At 38.8% G+C, this 16,585-nt stretch overlaps 1 protein-coding gene across 4 annotated transcripts in view; it reads right to left on the reverse strand.

The window, feature by feature from the left end:
* PEPD (peptidase D) overlaps nucleotides 1–16,585 on the reverse strand; it is a 220,505-nt gene that overhangs the window by 168,167 nt on the left and 35,753 nt on the right. For 2 of the 4 annotated variants that reach the window (XM_073307880.1, XM_073307879.1), the window contains exons 4-6: nucleotides 15,699–15,762; nucleotides 11,750–11,797; nucleotides 10,243–10,304 (exon numbers count right to left, since the gene is read on the reverse strand). In XM_073307880.1, the coding sequence (XP_073163981.1) occupies nucleotides 10,243–10,304; nucleotides 11,750–11,797; nucleotides 15,699–15,762 (174 nt within the window). The remainder of the gene's footprint in view (nucleotides 1–10,242; nucleotides 10,305–11,749; nucleotides 11,798–15,698; nucleotides 15,763–16,585) is intronic. The other 2 variants (XM_073307882.1, XM_073307881.1) reach the window with 1 other exon arrangement.

A 16,585-nucleotide genomic window follows, 5' to 3' on the forward strand; every position in this document is an offset into this window, starting at 1 on the left:
TTTGTCTCTCTAATGGACAAGTACAAAACAGCCAATGACATGAGTAGAAAAAAAAAGCCCAATTTCTGAGGGGAAAGGTTAAGAGACCATAAAGGACAGGGAAGGCAAGCACCTAGGAAAGATGAAAATACATATCTAGTTAGCCAACATACTGGCTCTCCTGTGAATCGGAGGTTGTCTTATTAAATTTATAACCATAACAAAAGATACAAGGATGCAAAATTACTCAAACCAACCAAACAAGAGATCAAACTCAAAAAAGGCAGCCAAATGCAAAGGACTGAATGAAACAAAAAGAAATATAAGCCTCTTTCAGAAGATCTACTTAGGACTGAGAGAACAAAAAAGCCAGAGGCAGATGAGTCACTAAATAGATTTGCAGAAGTCACTACCTTTGTAGAGAAGAGTACCTATTCCAGAGCACAACGTTGAGGCAACTGCCTAAGATATGGCACCTAAATACCAGCTGTGGTCAGCAGGCACGTGGGAAAAGCCAGAAAACAGAGGAATGGCATGAATAAGGGACCAGAGGTCACAGTCAGGACTTCAGTTTTATCTCTCATCTGAGGTCTGGTCTACACTACAGACCTATATTGGTATAACTACGTCACTCAGGGGTGTGAAAAATCCACACTCCTGAGCAACAGTAGCTATACCAACCAAACCATCCCTCCTTATTTCCCCCATCCCCCCCATCCCCATGTAGACAGTGCTATGGTGGCAAGAGAGCTTATCCCACCAACATAGCTATCGCCTCTTGAGGAGGCAGATTAACTACGCCAACGAGAGAGCTCTCTCCCATCAGCGTAGAGCAGCTTCATTAAAGTGCTACAACACTGCTGCAGCGTTTTAAGTGTAGACATGACCTGAAAGATAGCGTTGCAGATACCACAATGATAGGTACAGAATAGCAGCTTAGAACACAATGGTGGGGAATTGGCTCAATCATAGGGAACAGCACCATCTATTCTACACAGTTCATCCTTGGAAATCTATCAGCTAAGAAATGACCTGGCTCAATCCTTTGTTAATGCTGACAGGCTCACAACACAAGCAGTACGGCTGCAGGCTATCCCTACTTATGACTGCAAGGGCGCCCGTACTAATTACTCAAATTATACTTCACTTTAATTAGCAATAAGGGAGCTGAACAAACTACACTGTAAAGGTACTTCCCTAAGGGGAAGAACATGTAGTCATTAATATGGATGCACAAATAGCAGAGAAGCAAAAATATTTTATATAAAGTATTACATAAATATTCCAGTTTATTCTTCTAAAAAGTTTAGATTATACTTGATAGCAAACAATTATACTCTAAAAAAATGAACCCCCGGCTGTCCTTCTGCTAAGAGGATCATATAAACCAATCCAATTTTAAATCTCACTGCAATTTGCAAATTGACAACACTTGGAAAATCTGACACATGGACTGGAGGGAGAAGGAAAACTGACATTTTGCTGTGGCTATACAATCTGTAACACGTGTTAATATCCCCAATTAATCAACACAGCTAAGATATATTATATTTAACTGCATGTCCAAACAGAATTAATTTTGTGCCCAGTTCTTTAATAAACATGGCAATTTCATGCATTTCCAAAAAGTCAGTCTACGTATCCTGAGTAAGCAGCCACTGTAAATGCTTTTCCTGCTTACAAAATACGCTGATCAGAAACTCTTCATGCATGTATGATAAAAAAAACTATAGAAATCTTACACTTGTCAGCGTATCAATTAAAGACACAAGACCAAATCTCCCTCCCTCTATTATGAAATGTCAAACCCTTCCTAAAAATGTACTAGGCCTGCATCAGAGAGAGGAACCTTGCAGAGTAATCTAAAGGTCAGTCTTGCTCTGTCAGACCAACAGGTGACATTCTGAAAGCACCAAACATTCCAACAATTTTTAAGGAGATGTCTGAATCTCTTACATCAAACAATTTTGAAAAAAAAATCACACTTCAATATGTCTTGTAAGTAAAAAAGATTAATTCAATGCCTTTTTAAATTAAACCACAGCACTGTAGTTTGTATGAACATAATCTGATGTTTGAGCTGTATTATTTTATAGTGCTTATACTCAAGATAAGAAAGCATTTTACAAGCATTATGTTTCATTACAGTCATGTGAGGCAGGTAAATCACTGTGCCTATTTTACAGATGAGAAAACAGGCAGAGGCTATGTTACCTGTCCAAGGTTAAAAATCAAGCAAGTTTCGGAAGCATGAACAGGAACCAGGTTTCCTAAGCAGTCTCCTACTGTAAACAATTTAAAAAACACTTTTCTCCCTATGGAGGACTATGATACCGCACATGAGTATTCATTAGTGAACAGAAACATTTACAAAGACAAACAATTCTGTACTTTTACAAGTTGCAGCTAACATACCAACTGCTTTTTAGTTCTTCAAAATGTACAGTCTGAAGTTAAACAGGAGAACAAGTGATGGCTATACTATAGGAAATGGTAATGTGAATCATTATTAGAGGTTCATTTCTGCAGATACATAAAAGTGAACCTGCTCATCACTGGCAAGACAAAGGCAATCTAAGGTTGGCCTTTCAGCCAAGGTAGAAATAACCCAGGGATCAAAATGGAGACACGGTAATTGCTCTGAAGTGGGAAATTAATAAAATAGCTAAGATATTTAATGTTCAAGGAGACATTCCAAACGTTGAAAAAGTGACGCAAGGAAGCAACATTATTAGGACAAGTAAGAGGCAGCTTCTGTCAGGAGCAGATGAACATCCTGAAAATAGAGAACAAGATTTAACTGCTTTACGAAGTGATATTATTTCTAATATTATCCATAGCAAAAAAACACTGGAGCACAGCAAACATGGAAGACAACACACAAATGGAACGAAGTAAAACAAGAAGGGGTCCTGAAAAGCAAATTCATCTTCACCAGGCCTCTAAAATATTGAGACAATCAAGAATATGGGAACAACATACATCTTCATAAATAGCCCAGAAAGTCTAGATAACCTATGAATAGCAAGAGCTAAAAAGACTGCATACTATTTATGTGAGGGAGAGTATAGGTTCTGTCAAACAGTCCAGCTCGAGTCATATTTAAAGACATCACAATTCATGTAAACATATAGGCAAGCATTTTAATAAAGCAAAGAGTTGGAGATATAAGAACTTGGGTAAAAAATTAAAGGTGTTTCAAGTTTATTACAAAAGAAATCAAAGTAATGCACAGAAATATTTTTTACAGTTACAAGAAATTACAAATACAGCAGATTTCATTTGGAAGATCTTTTCCCCCACAGTTCAATTAGTTAGCAGCACTTAATAGCAAGACTCTCTATTGTGGTCAAAGAAATTAAGCAACTTGTATGGACAGAACTGACAGTCTCTTGAGAAGATACAACTACAAATTAGGGAGATAAAGGGAAAAAGTACAATGCCAAGTGGTTTAAGAGCTGAGGGCATGAAATCTGTCAAAAGAGGCAAGATGCAGTAAATCTCCAGCATATTCAACAAAAATCAGTGAATAATCTTTTATATGGGGTGGGGAGGAATGAGGGAGAGAGTCTGAAAAGCATTACTCACATCTGTCCGAAGCAATAAAAAAAAGTATCTTTGTGCCTATGGTTGTAGAAGAAGGAGTTTAATCGGAGTTCTCAAACAGAGAGACCTGCCTACCAAATAGCTAGAAGTCTCTCCTGAAAAGGTACAGATGTTGTCCTATGGAAGTAAACAGGAGATGTAATTACCATAAGCAGGGAAGGGAGTGATAAACAATTATTTAGACCCCTTGAGTGCTCCAGGACACACACTATGCAAAGAGTAAAAGGATACAAGCCATATGCCAAATGGGGTAGATTCCTACTTCAATATAGACTAGTAATGGAATGTTTCTGGAGCACTACTCAGTAGTAGCAACTCCACACAGTTATACACACTGCAACAGAAAGCAACCTTTCATTACCTAAGACAGATAAGGAATCCTATTGCTTCAAAACAGCCTGGGTATGGTATTCCTGGGAAGAATTGCCTTGAGGTCTAAGACTTTTTAAATTATACATATATAGAGAGGTCTTTAGTTCCTATCTCAGACACATCACTCCACCCAATTGTACAGAGTCCACATACTCTTGGAGAACATACAGTACAAGATCAACTCTAGTAGAAAGTTTGCTTATTTTGGCCTCTGGATTAGAGCAGGCCTGAAGTAACTTAGCATAGCAACAAGATTTTGATTATACACAGAAACAAAGTATTCATAAGAGACCTTCTGTGACCTGTCAGCCCTGTGTTCTCGGGGAACCAGGGTGCAGTATCAAGCCTGTCTGACTCACAAAGACCCTCCGCAGCCTCTGCTTGAACCAAAACTGATCAGAAGAAAGACTTACAAAAAGCAATGAAAAGGCAGTGTGAGACACACCTAAACCCCTCCGGACAAGGGTGACAGGATTAAGGCAACTCCCCTAGCCTCATTTGCATCAGAGATGGGACAGGGAGTCATCTCCATTAGCATACAGAATGGAGAACAGAGATTCCAAGGCAAGAACTGCAATGAACTCTGGGACCAGAAAAGCGGGGAAGCATTGCATGATGGGGGATCTCTGCTCCAGATGTTAATGAACCCATGCCTGCACACACCCAGTTCAGTAGTTATCAGGCCAATTTTCATCATAAATCCTTTACTGGTATCCAAAATTGCATTGTGAGCTCCCGCGAAGGAACACTGCCCATAGCCAGGAATGATAAGTTCCTATTGTCTAGCCTGAACAAAACAACTCTGGTATACTCCCTTGAGCCAGCAGTTTACCCATAAACAAATCTAGTGTTCTCCCTTGAACCACTGTTGTTTCCCTACAAAAAAACCTACCCACACTCAAGTAAGTGTTCTGATGCCTGGATCCAAAATCTGTATCAGTTCCACTGGGACTACTACTTCTCCTGACTAATTGTGCTGGGGGCCCTGCCTGTCTACAGCACTCCAGACCCTCAATTACCACCACCACCTGGGAACCCCAACCGGTTCAAGCTTCACAGTGTGGTGAGAACCCAACTCTCTCTCTCTGTTTTTCTTTCTACTCTAGGTATACCTTTCTAACCCTGACTTGTGTGATCAGGTGTAGTTTTCTAAACCTGACTTTTGTAATCAAATTTAAGCTAGATTTAATATTGTAACTGTTTTGTTTGTTTGGCTCTCCTTGTATGGCTATTACCTGGCAATAAATAACTTTTGTGGTTAAGCTGGTTGCTTCCCTCCCTCCCTCTCTCTCTCTTTTATGTTTTGGCTTCCCCATTTGCTCTGCAGCAATGCTCCTCTTACCAAAGCTAAAGATCCCAGTAGCATCCAAAAATCCTGTGGGGTTTGTTCATCAAGTGGGTTACTACCAGAACAATTGTACCATGAAAGTGGGGCTAGGGGTGTGCTGAACCTGTGGCATAGGAGGGTGGCAGCCTGAAGTACTGCTCGACCCAGCTTGCTGAGTCCAGGGACATATAAGGGGTCAGCTTGGGAGTGCTGATTGACCCGGTGCTCTGTTAATACGTGTGTCTGTTCATCTGATTCTGGGGCTGGAGGACCCCAGCCTGGTGGAACCTAGGTCCTGCAGGATAGCTCCATTGGGAGGGAACTTGCAGAAGGGAGAGGTAGCGCTCTGTATGAAAACACAAGTGATACAAGCAGTACATTGATAGAATTACAGAAACCCACTCCCCAGAAGAGTAACCCTAACAAATGAGCGTATCCCAAAGTAACGGGCAGATCTGGTAACACTTCTTCATAATGCTATTAATTCTAGAAGGCAGCACCCCAAGTATGTATTCTGTTTTGAGGGGAAAAAATTGGAAGGAGCTTAATTTTGTGCTCACAAGATTGCATGTATATTATCTGCATGAGCAAACCCTCACTTTATCTATTGGGGGAGGGGAGGTTGGGGCAAATTGTTTTCTAACCTGCATACAAGCAAATGCATGCCCAATATTCCATTTACATATGTAAATGTAGGATTTACACACCCAAGTTAGGCAACAGCAAGTGGACATGTATTTTTACACACATGCAGTTTAGAAAACAAGACTGTCAGAAGCTAGCTTGAGGATTGGTAAAAATGTAGTCCCTGCCATTTGCTTTCTGTGAAGAATGTGTGAACTTTCCAAACAGAATGATTTAGTTTGTAAACCTAACTCTGAAGTACAACAGATGAAAAACCCGACACCTTGCGTGTTAACCATGAGCACATATAAAAAAATAAAATAAAATGTGTCATGGAGAAAACTGAAAACATATGAGGCGTTTAGTGTATATAGCTCATACAGCCTAAATAAATAAATGGAGTTAATAAGGAACAAGACAAGATACATATAGAATGTGTTAGGGAAATTCTCAAGGAGTCACTGTTTGGAGAGTTAAAAGAGAAATGAGTGTTGCAACAGCTTTCTCCACTCTCTACCAGTTTTTATATTACTATTATTTTGGGACAGGATATATATTTATAAGACTACTGGCATCTACAAATAATTCTATTGGTGTAGCAAGAAAGATAGTATGGTAAGGAATTAGAACCTCCTGTTATATTATCCAATGACCTACAATACATCCTAATTATAACTGATTAAAATCTAGGGTGCTCTTTAAATTAATATATTGATTAGTATGTAGTGTAGTAAGCAGGTCATATCTGCAGGTTTTCTTAAAGGAACCCTCCATGCTGTTTTACCTTTTATGTAGTTAACAAATGAGCTGAAAACACTTTATCTGGGTCTACCATCATGCAGATTTATTAAGTTTACAGAAGATACCCGTGAAGCTATTTAACACAGAACTGCAGTGGTAAGCTAAAGAACATAGTCTGCTAAATCACCAAATTTGGAAGAGAGTTATGATAATTTATAGCACTTAGCTTATACTATTACAGGCCTAATGCCCAGGAAGTAGAGTTGATCAAAACTCAGAATTTCCTTACTGTGGGAAATTTCAGCATTTTAATGTTTGGTTTTGTTCCAATTTGCAATTAAAAGATATTGTATTTAAAATTTTCCAACAAAATGGAAATCTGTAAAATGGGTGTTTCTAAAACATCTACATACAGTGTTTTCCAAAATGAAATAGAGTCCTTAGGACTCCAGTAGCTGCTGGCTGAAATGGGTATGATTCTTGTCAGTTTCACTCACAGTTGCTATTCTGTAGTGGGCATCTGTAACATTGATAAGAATCATATCAATTTCAGTCAGCAGATGCCTGGACTTCCAGGGTCTACAGCTCTAGGGTAGCCCTCTCACGAAAATCCCCTGGGCCCAGAAAACCCAAGGCTTCCAGACTCCAGGGCCAGCTGCCCTGCTGCCATGGACCCCTGGAACCCCTCTGAGTTGGGGCTCTCAGGCCTTCCAGGATCCCTGCTGTGGAACTGGGAGACTAGACACAGAGCTGCCAGTGCTGAGTCTTCCTGAGTCTCGGGGAGGTGGCTTGGTAGGCTGCAGGAATCAGGCAGTTCGGAGAACCAGCTGCCCCAGAAATCTGGAAACCCTGGGATCCCTTGACCCTCTAGCAGTCCACATGGTGGGACTGCCCTGCAGCTACAGACCTTAGTTGCCTGTCCTAGGACTTCCAGGTCTGCAGCAGGGAGCCTAGAAACACTGACTGTCCCCAGGATTTCCAGGCTTCCTTCTGAGGAGCTGGGTAACTAGACACTGAGAACCCCCAAATCTGCCAGGCTCCCAGACTAGCTGGTTCCGCAGGCTGCAGGAAATCAGACAGCCCAAGGAGCCAGCTGGTCCAGGAATCTGCAAGCTCTGGGGTTCCGAGTTCTGGGGCAGTCTGCATGGTGGAGCTGCCCCAGAACCATGGCAGGCTGCCTAGGAACCAGGCAAGTGAACTGGCAGGAAACCAGGCAGGCTTCCAATGGGTGGCTTTCATCTGAAGATTCAACAACAGCGAAATTTCCATGAATTGTTCACTTTCAACTAACTGGTCTTTTCTGATGGAAAAGCATTCTATCGGAAAATTTCCAACAGTTCTAACAGGAAGGAACTTGTATAGGATTAAAACAAGAGACAAGGCCAAAATTACTACTGTAATTGCTTTCTTCAGAAATTTGTGAGCGGACTGAAGAAACAGTTATAAAAAGTAATATACTGAAGTTCAGGTCTAGAGTACTTCAACAATAAAAGAGCCATACTCCTAAAGGTTAAGAAATTGTGCAGCTACTTTATAGATTTATAGGCATGTAAGAGAAGAGACGCGGCTCGTTTAGCTGGCTGTTTCACAGTTTAAGACACAAGCACTGTTGGTATTTTTTTTTTCCATCCAGTATCTTAAATGTGACATATTTCTAAAAAAAGGGAGATAGATGCATCTTTACATGCGGAATACCTCCAACGTAAATGATGTATGGTACATTTAGTAGAGATGTCACTCCACACCTCCTGTCTATTTTGGTGTAAGCTTCATGAGTTTTGGAAGGGGGAAAAAAAAATCACCCCCACAACTTTAGCTGTCACAACCCAATTTGGATCACCATGTTACGTCACAGCTACTATAACATTTATTTGAATTAATCTATAGAGAAATACAGGTCACATAAAAGAAATATTTGTATATATTACATACGTTACATTTTATAGTTTCCCACACAAAAGATCTAGAAGTTATTTAAAATAAACATGATCTCCAAATAGGTTTTCAGATTAAAATTTCAAGGAAGTGGACAGAAGAGCAGCACCTTTTCTTTCGGTTGTACTGTGATAATTTGGGGCAAAGATGCCTAAGAAAGCAATAGGAGACGGACACATCAGAATAGAACACTGGTGTAACAACTGAAAGAGCAGAAAGTCTCAAAAATAGTGTCATAGTCTACATTTTTTTCCACAGAAAGATTCTGAAAGCTACAGAATCTTTAATTTTTGGTTCCCATTATTCCAGTGTCCTTAATTGTGACAGACTGGTTAAGTTTCCAGTCAGGTTATAGAAGAGAACAAAAGTAATTAAGAAATCAGATTTCAAATCTCATTATTTGACACAGAGGAGAGGTTATCCCATGTGACCTGGCAAAATGAGTGTCTAGAATTACAGGCAACAGCCACAAATTCTATGCAGTATTATCATGAACAGTGTTATCTGCTGTGGACACAGAGGTGAATGGAGGAAAATACAACAGGCTGACTTAGAGTCAGGGATCATAAAAAGGCCACCCACTCATTATCTCTGAGACAGCATTAATTTTAATAGGCTTCCAGACAGTGTTCACCACCCCTCCCCATTTTTCAGCCAAATGGATGACGATCAAATCTCAGGATATCAAAATTTATAGCAGACTATTGCATTTGATTAAAAATTCTGACCATCTTCTTCATATTATAGCATAAGTCTACGCTATATCATGTAGGATTGCTCTAGGAAATAAGCAATTGTTATCCTTGCTCACTACCATTTCACACAATTGTATCTAGGAGCACTTTTTCATTGGCAGCAAACTTTTTTTAAAGGAATTAAATCTGAAAGTGTATGGATTGCCCTCAAAAGGTCACTTCTATGCAGAAATATTACACAGTGTCTTTTTAGAAGAGTGGACATTCCAGAATCCTTAACAGACAAAGTATTGTACATAAGAGGATAACGTATGGTAGTCATACAGTAGAAGTTATTTGAAGTTTGTTTTTCACATATTGTAAAATCCAAATATTCACTGCCAAGGAATTTAAGTGTTTTTTCTTTAATGTACAAGTAATATAAAAAGAAACATATGTACATATCTCTGCTGTTGCTAACACAGATTGAAAGAGATTTCCAAACAACCAAATAAATGGAAAACTAAGTATTTGTCTATACAGGAACTAGACACCCATGGCTCACCTGTGCCAGCGAACTCAGGCTCGCAGGGCTTGGGCTGCAGGGCTGTTTCATTGCTAGGTAGACTTCTGGGCTTGGGCTGGAGCCCAAGGGTCCAAAGCTCAGGCTCCAGCCCGAGCCCAGAAATCAACCTAGCAATGAAACAGCCCCATAGCCCCAGAGCCTGAGTCAGCTGGCAAAGGCCAGCCATGGATGGCTAATTTCTGTGTAGACATACCCTTAAGTCATTAGAGTGCAAATCAAATCTCTAGATTTCAATGAAGGGTAGCTCATAGAATCTCTTGTTTATGTATTAACATTTTATAATTTGTCATGAGCAAAAGTCACAGTCATTTAATTTGAAATATAAAACCAGCATAACATTATTAATAATTATCCAACAATTTAATTAATGTATAAAAACCACCTCAATAGTCACTTACTGGCTGATTCCTTCAAATGAAGCTTCCCTTGAGATGTTTCCACTATCAGTATTAACACCACGCTGGAGGGGAAGATGAAAAGAACTATCATTGTGTGCTAAAGACACGAATTTTACAATAAATTCATTGACAGAATCCATTACATAAGGTCTTTTAGAAAGCTTACTTGTAAATATAATTTGAACGATTGCATAAAATCAGTAAGAGGTAAAAACAAGGTTACATAGTCACATTTAGACACACAGTTATTCATTACTGAAGAGACAGATGGAACTAATGTTGACATGTGCTGCCTAGGATCTTAGCAGGGCTAACCTTCTCTTTTCTAAAATAGCTTGGTGACAATTTTCTTGGTGGGGAGCAGAGGGCAAAAAAGGTGCGTCCCGTAAACAAGACAGTAATGGGTGGGAGTAGAATAAGAACTGTATTAGGAATTTTTAAAACACATTTCCTTGGAAAGAAGTAATTCCATACTGCCTTGGCAACGCTTGTTCCATAACTTGGAGTGCCTCTCCCCTACAGCTTGCCATTCACACAAGAAGCATGAAAGACACCATACTGGCTGCTACATAGCACTGCTGACATCTCTCGGTTTGTGAGGAATCATATGGAACAGCACTGCCTTTCTGTGCTTGGAACAAAACCAGTGGAGAAGAGGCACAAGTGCAGGAATTCTGCTGAACTAAGCAAAGAATGTTCTTTGGATCAGCATTCCTCCAGAGCTCAGGAAGGGAAAGCAGCTCAGAGAAGTAGGAAGTTTTGAGTGAAACAGACCCAGTAGACAGGGAGTTGCTCAACCTCCATAAAAATAGACAAATAATGACAGACACATGCACCAGACACATGCACAGGATAATGGAAATTTGAAGAAGAGGAAAGGACAGCTCAAATCACCATCACACTTCACCCTGGGAAGAAGTGGCTGAGGGGTGAAGAGCATTATAACTTTACCCTCCCACCCTGGAGTCGTGTGAATGTTATGTTGTAATCTAAAGTGGGATCTAGATAGTAACTTGATCCCACTCTCATACTATTGAAGGAAAACTGCCCTGAGCCCCTACCTCATCATACAGACGGGCAGTACTCCAATTCCTCTAAGTGCCAGTGGGAGGACTCAAATATGCAGGTGACATGGTGAGAACAATGGGAAAGCAGGATGTGATTTCGCAGCATTTAGAATGGACTGGAGGGAAACAATGTGGGTGTCAAGTGAGTTTCCTGTAAATTAAGTGCGAAACTACCAGAACATGGATAAGAGTTTTGGTAATAGGACACAGGGAAGAAGGGACAGGATTTAGCAACTCACTGACTGAATGTGAGGAGAGAGGAGAAAGGCTAGTCAACTATACGAAGACGGCTGACCTCAAACTGGAGGATGGTGACATTATTCTCTGGGCTGGAGAAGGGACAAAGAGGATGCATAATGAGCAGACACCTCTGATTAATTCATCTGTTTACTGAAGAGCAACAGAATAAGTATTCTCCAGGAACAACAAATATGACTTACCAAGGTAAGAAGTACTGAGGGTTTCTTTTGAGCCAAGACACTGGTTATCTAAAAGAACAGGATTGCAGTTATAGTACATTTTTTTTTCCTATCCACTTCATATATCACTATTTTATCATGGACAATTTGCTTCTTGTCAATGTTATATGTGGCAATCTTAGAAACGTACTAACATTTCAAGCATGCTAAAAGAAGTCACTTCATACATTCTGCTTGTTAGGCAAAGGCAGCAATACAACTGGTGAAAAGTATGAATCAATAAAACCTTTTGCTGTAAAAGAAATACAATAAAAAGGTTAAACACCAGAACACAGCCAAAGTAGCATGACTAATCTCATCTGACTTATAATATGTCACATCCAAAATTGATTTTATATCAATTAAACAAACAAACATGAATTAAAAATCTAGTCAACAAAAATGATAAAGTAGTTTCAGGACCTACACCTCCCCGAAGCCTGACAAATTTAGTGGATTTGTCACTTTTTGTGATTTAAAATAAGTTTTTCTTCCATCCCCCACCCATGTTGCTGTGTGAAAGACCCATGCAGGCAGGGAAAATGGACTAAGTAGCTGACAGAGGAAACAGTGATACTCACTATATACAAAGTGCTATCAAGTGCACAAAGTAAACAAACTGGAAAAGAGAAAAATGTTTCTTTGATCTCTTTCAGATTCAGTAATCTTATGTCACTTGTTACAAGAGTCATTAAAAAAATGTTCAGACAGAAGGGTGGTTTTTAAGTTGGTGTCCTTTTAAGACACGTGCAACAAGTGCATTGCAAGATTAAATCTACAGCCATTATCGGCAGAGGAAATGTGCGAGAGCTAAGAAGGGTTTTTTCCATGAAGACCCATATAATAGGACATGGAAATCAGGAATTATAGCAGGAAAAGATTTGTGCTAGTACAAATAAAAACACAGTATGCATTAATGTTATTACACTATCGTGTGCTGAATATTTACAGTTATTCTCACTGGGTCATCTTTTCTTGATTAAAAACTTCTCTATAATATCCCAACTTCCTTCAGCATCTTTGACACATTTATAAATTGAGGCTACAGTAGGTCTTTTATTTCAACGGGGTGTGATTAAAAGCTTACACTCTTCAACTTGTTCCATTTGTATGCCACAAGAAATTGAAGTAAACCACAGTATTGTTATTTCCATAGATTGCCTTCTATCGCAGAATAGCTTATGTCAACTCAACAGCCACATTTCCCAAGACTAGACATCACTGGGGTTCTACTGGTTTTATAAGAACAGTCACAGTTAAATGCCCTTGGTTTGTTTCACACTGTGGCTAACATTTCTCAATAAGCCTGGTTTCCTGACTGTTTAAGAGGGAATGAAAAACACACAATATTTATCAGCCATCTCACTAGTCTGCCTGGTCTTTCGGGAGAAGAAAAAGTATAACAATGTCATCTCACTACAATGGTATCACCACAGATTTGAATTAGTCTAGCAGTCCCATTAAACCACACTTGAGACATTTTTAGTCACTATTTGTACTTCTGTTGAAAATCAGTATGAATTCAACTTAAGTTACAAGGGATAGATCTGAAAGATTCTGGGTTTCCCACTCTCATACTACTATTGGTATTTAAAATGCTTTGTCTTTTGGTTGTAACTATATTACAAATAAATAAATGGAGAGGAGTAGATACTTTATATTAAAGTCAATTCTTACCCTACCATCTCTTTGAGAAGAAAACATTGGGGTCACAGACAGGTATACTTTTAATATGGCTGCACAGATGTGGGTGCTGAGATATGCATTTATTGATCCAATAAATGAACCACATAAGTAGGACAAAGATATTTCACCAAATTAGCATCAACTTGTTACCAGTTTGCTCCAATAACACACACCACATGAAGTAAAGAACTAAATGCATAGTCACAAGTACATTACATATCAATACTGCAATGTCTTTTAAAGATCTTTTGTATTTTCTAACCTTCATGAGATACTGTGACTATTACACACTTTCCAGCAGTATCCATCATTGAAGAATCTGGTATACATGCTCACCCGATGAATTCAAGTTAAAGATGCTAATACAGTGGATAACCAAGGTATTAGACTTCTAGGGCCAGGGGTATTGGAACTAAGGGTGCTGGGTGTGGGGCAGCACCCCCTGGCTTGAAGTGGTTTCCATCATATACACAGAATTTACAGTTTTGTTCATTGGCTTTCAGCATCCCCACTATAAAAATTGTTCCAATACCACTGTCTAGAGTCATTTTACAAAGGTATTTACAGGTCTAGTGGAATTACAGAGGCACCCAATGAGAGTAAGGCACCTAGTGGGATTTACAGAAATGCCTAAGCAGGTTAGGTGTTTATCTGCATCTTTTGATACCTAAATACCTTTGCAAATCAGGCCCCTAGTGCCTTGACATTGGGGAAGTGTATGTTCCTAGTAGAACGGGCAAGCACTGTATCCAAAGCCTTTGAAAAATGAAAGACTGCTTGCACAATCCAGGAATGTCTCAAAATATGTACATACTGACTGACCAAATAAATGAATAATGAGAGCGCTCACCTTTGGAAGCACTGGACAATTTTCATACAAGCCCCTTTTCCTTTCTAAGCATAGAAGTTAAAAAGCTAAAGTGTTCTTGAATGGTGTTTATTTAATGTATATACAATGTATTGTCACGGAGTTCCTACAGGCCATTCTGACTTTGCTAACTTATTACCTGGCAATATGCTTTTGTCAAATACAGACAGGTTCATATTGCAGAGAAATACAATACTGCAAAACTTCATTGGTTTATGACTTAAGCTGGGATACTCCAAAGAGAAAAATGTCACTATATGGGCTTACAAATTGTCCCAAATTAAAGAGATCCACATTCCTTCCTGGATAAAATTTTAAGCACTGAGACAGAATATAAAGATACATGATAATGGCATTTGTTGATAGGAGACTGCACACAAAATGTCAATAAATGTGATTCTTTATAAAGAAGCATGTGTTCCTACTTGCAATTGCTCGCCTTGGCTTCTGTATTCTGTACTTCTGTATTCTAACACATCAAGTCTGATAACAAGAAACTAGGATTCCAATCCAAATGCGTCAAGCAGCAATCTCTTCACAGCTTCCTCAACCCACAGTTAAGGAAATACACTAGCACAACCACCGTTTAGAGATAATTTCAATGTGAAGATGAAATGAAACCATCTCCACAGCTGGTAAAAATCAGATTTTCGGTCTGACAAGTCAGGTCAGCATCCTGCAGGGGACAGAAATAGCAAGATCTTCCTTTTTAAGCTGCTCTCCATAAGACTCACCACAGAGTATGGCAAACATGCTGCCATAATCCTGCTGAGCTTTCCTACTGAAAAAAAAAAAAAACTAGCCAGGTGCACAAAAACATAATATCTACTCAAAAACAACTATACAAAGAGAAACTTACGTGTCCAATTAATACCCATATTTAAAAATACATGAATACAAGAGACAAAATAATATTTGAATAAATAATTAAATGAAAAATTAAAATATTTTACATTCAAGCAGCTCATGAAAATTTAATACATTTTATGAAATAGGGATAAAGAGGAAAGTTTATGTTTCCTGGTTAAGCATTGGTATTGCTAACCCATTTGTCTGTCTTTTCTCCACAGGTCCCCAGAACCCTTCAGAATTATGCCCAATTAACCTTTTTATTAAATACAGAGCATATTAAAAAGTGTCTCTAAATTGGTCTCAATGTACAATCCAACAAAATGGCAGCATAATATTTTTAAGAGTTTTAGAAAAGTTTATAAAACAAATGTCATTATTCAGGAACTGGAGGTAGGACTAATTAATTAGGAAATGAAGATAATATTTAGTGGAACAAGATTTTTTGTAGGAAATTACTGCCATACTTTCAGAACAATCATTAATTTTGTATTCATAGGGAAAATATTAGGAAAAGCAGACACTCACCTCATTTTTATAGTGTACTTCATCCACAGCATATTTCTTCCTGAAATATTCGGGATGATGAATCCTTTAGAATACAAGGAAAATACAATACTTGGTGTTAGCCATGTTATAAAATTAAATAGTTTAGGTTATGAAAAAGATGACATAGTGCCCGGGCTATTCGCACAGTACTACCATCATAGATATAAAGAAATCAAGAATAATAATGTTAATAAACATTAACATCTCAGTACAATAGCTAACAATAAAATTTACTATGGTTACATTACTTTAAGGTTTTGACCTAGACCATGTCTGAAACTTAGACTTCTTAGGTTTCAGAGTAGCAGCCATGTTAGTCTGTATTCGCAAAAAGAAAAGGAGTACATGTGGCACCTTAGAGACTAACAAATTTATTTGAGCATACGCTTTCGTGAGCTACAGCTCACTTCATCGTCTCCTCCAGTCCTAAAATGTCCTGTATTCCCAGAGTAATCCTCCTTGTTAAGGTTGTGAATTGTGCCACACTCATTTGTGTCCAAATTTTTAAAAGGTGTGGAAACAACTTGGTGCAAGCGAGTTTTTCCACTAACTGATGAGTCCTGGTGATGAATCAACAACTTCTAAATCCTGTCCCTTCCCACCCTCACCTGCAAAAGGAAAGACTATACTATTCTCATGCAGAAAGTAACCACCACATATCGTAGGTAAAATTTGTGGGAGAGGTTTTTTGCCAGTCTAATAAACGGAGGAATTACTGATAACAGAAGAAAAACTTTTTAAATCATGATACTCCTTTAAGTGACCCTCCCCTATGACCTCTTCTCATTAATGTTTGTGAGGTATAGAAAAATACATTAGTGATCTTGCCTTCTTTTGCAGAAATTCTCTATTTTTACACATTTTAT

This window comes from Lepidochelys kempii, chromosome 12 (assembly GCF_965140285.1).
Source record: "Lepidochelys kempii isolate rLepKem1 chromosome 12, rLepKem1.hap1, whole genome shotgun sequence".
Taxonomy (NCBI): domain Eukaryota; kingdom Metazoa; phylum Chordata; order Testudines; family Cheloniidae; genus Lepidochelys; species Lepidochelys kempii.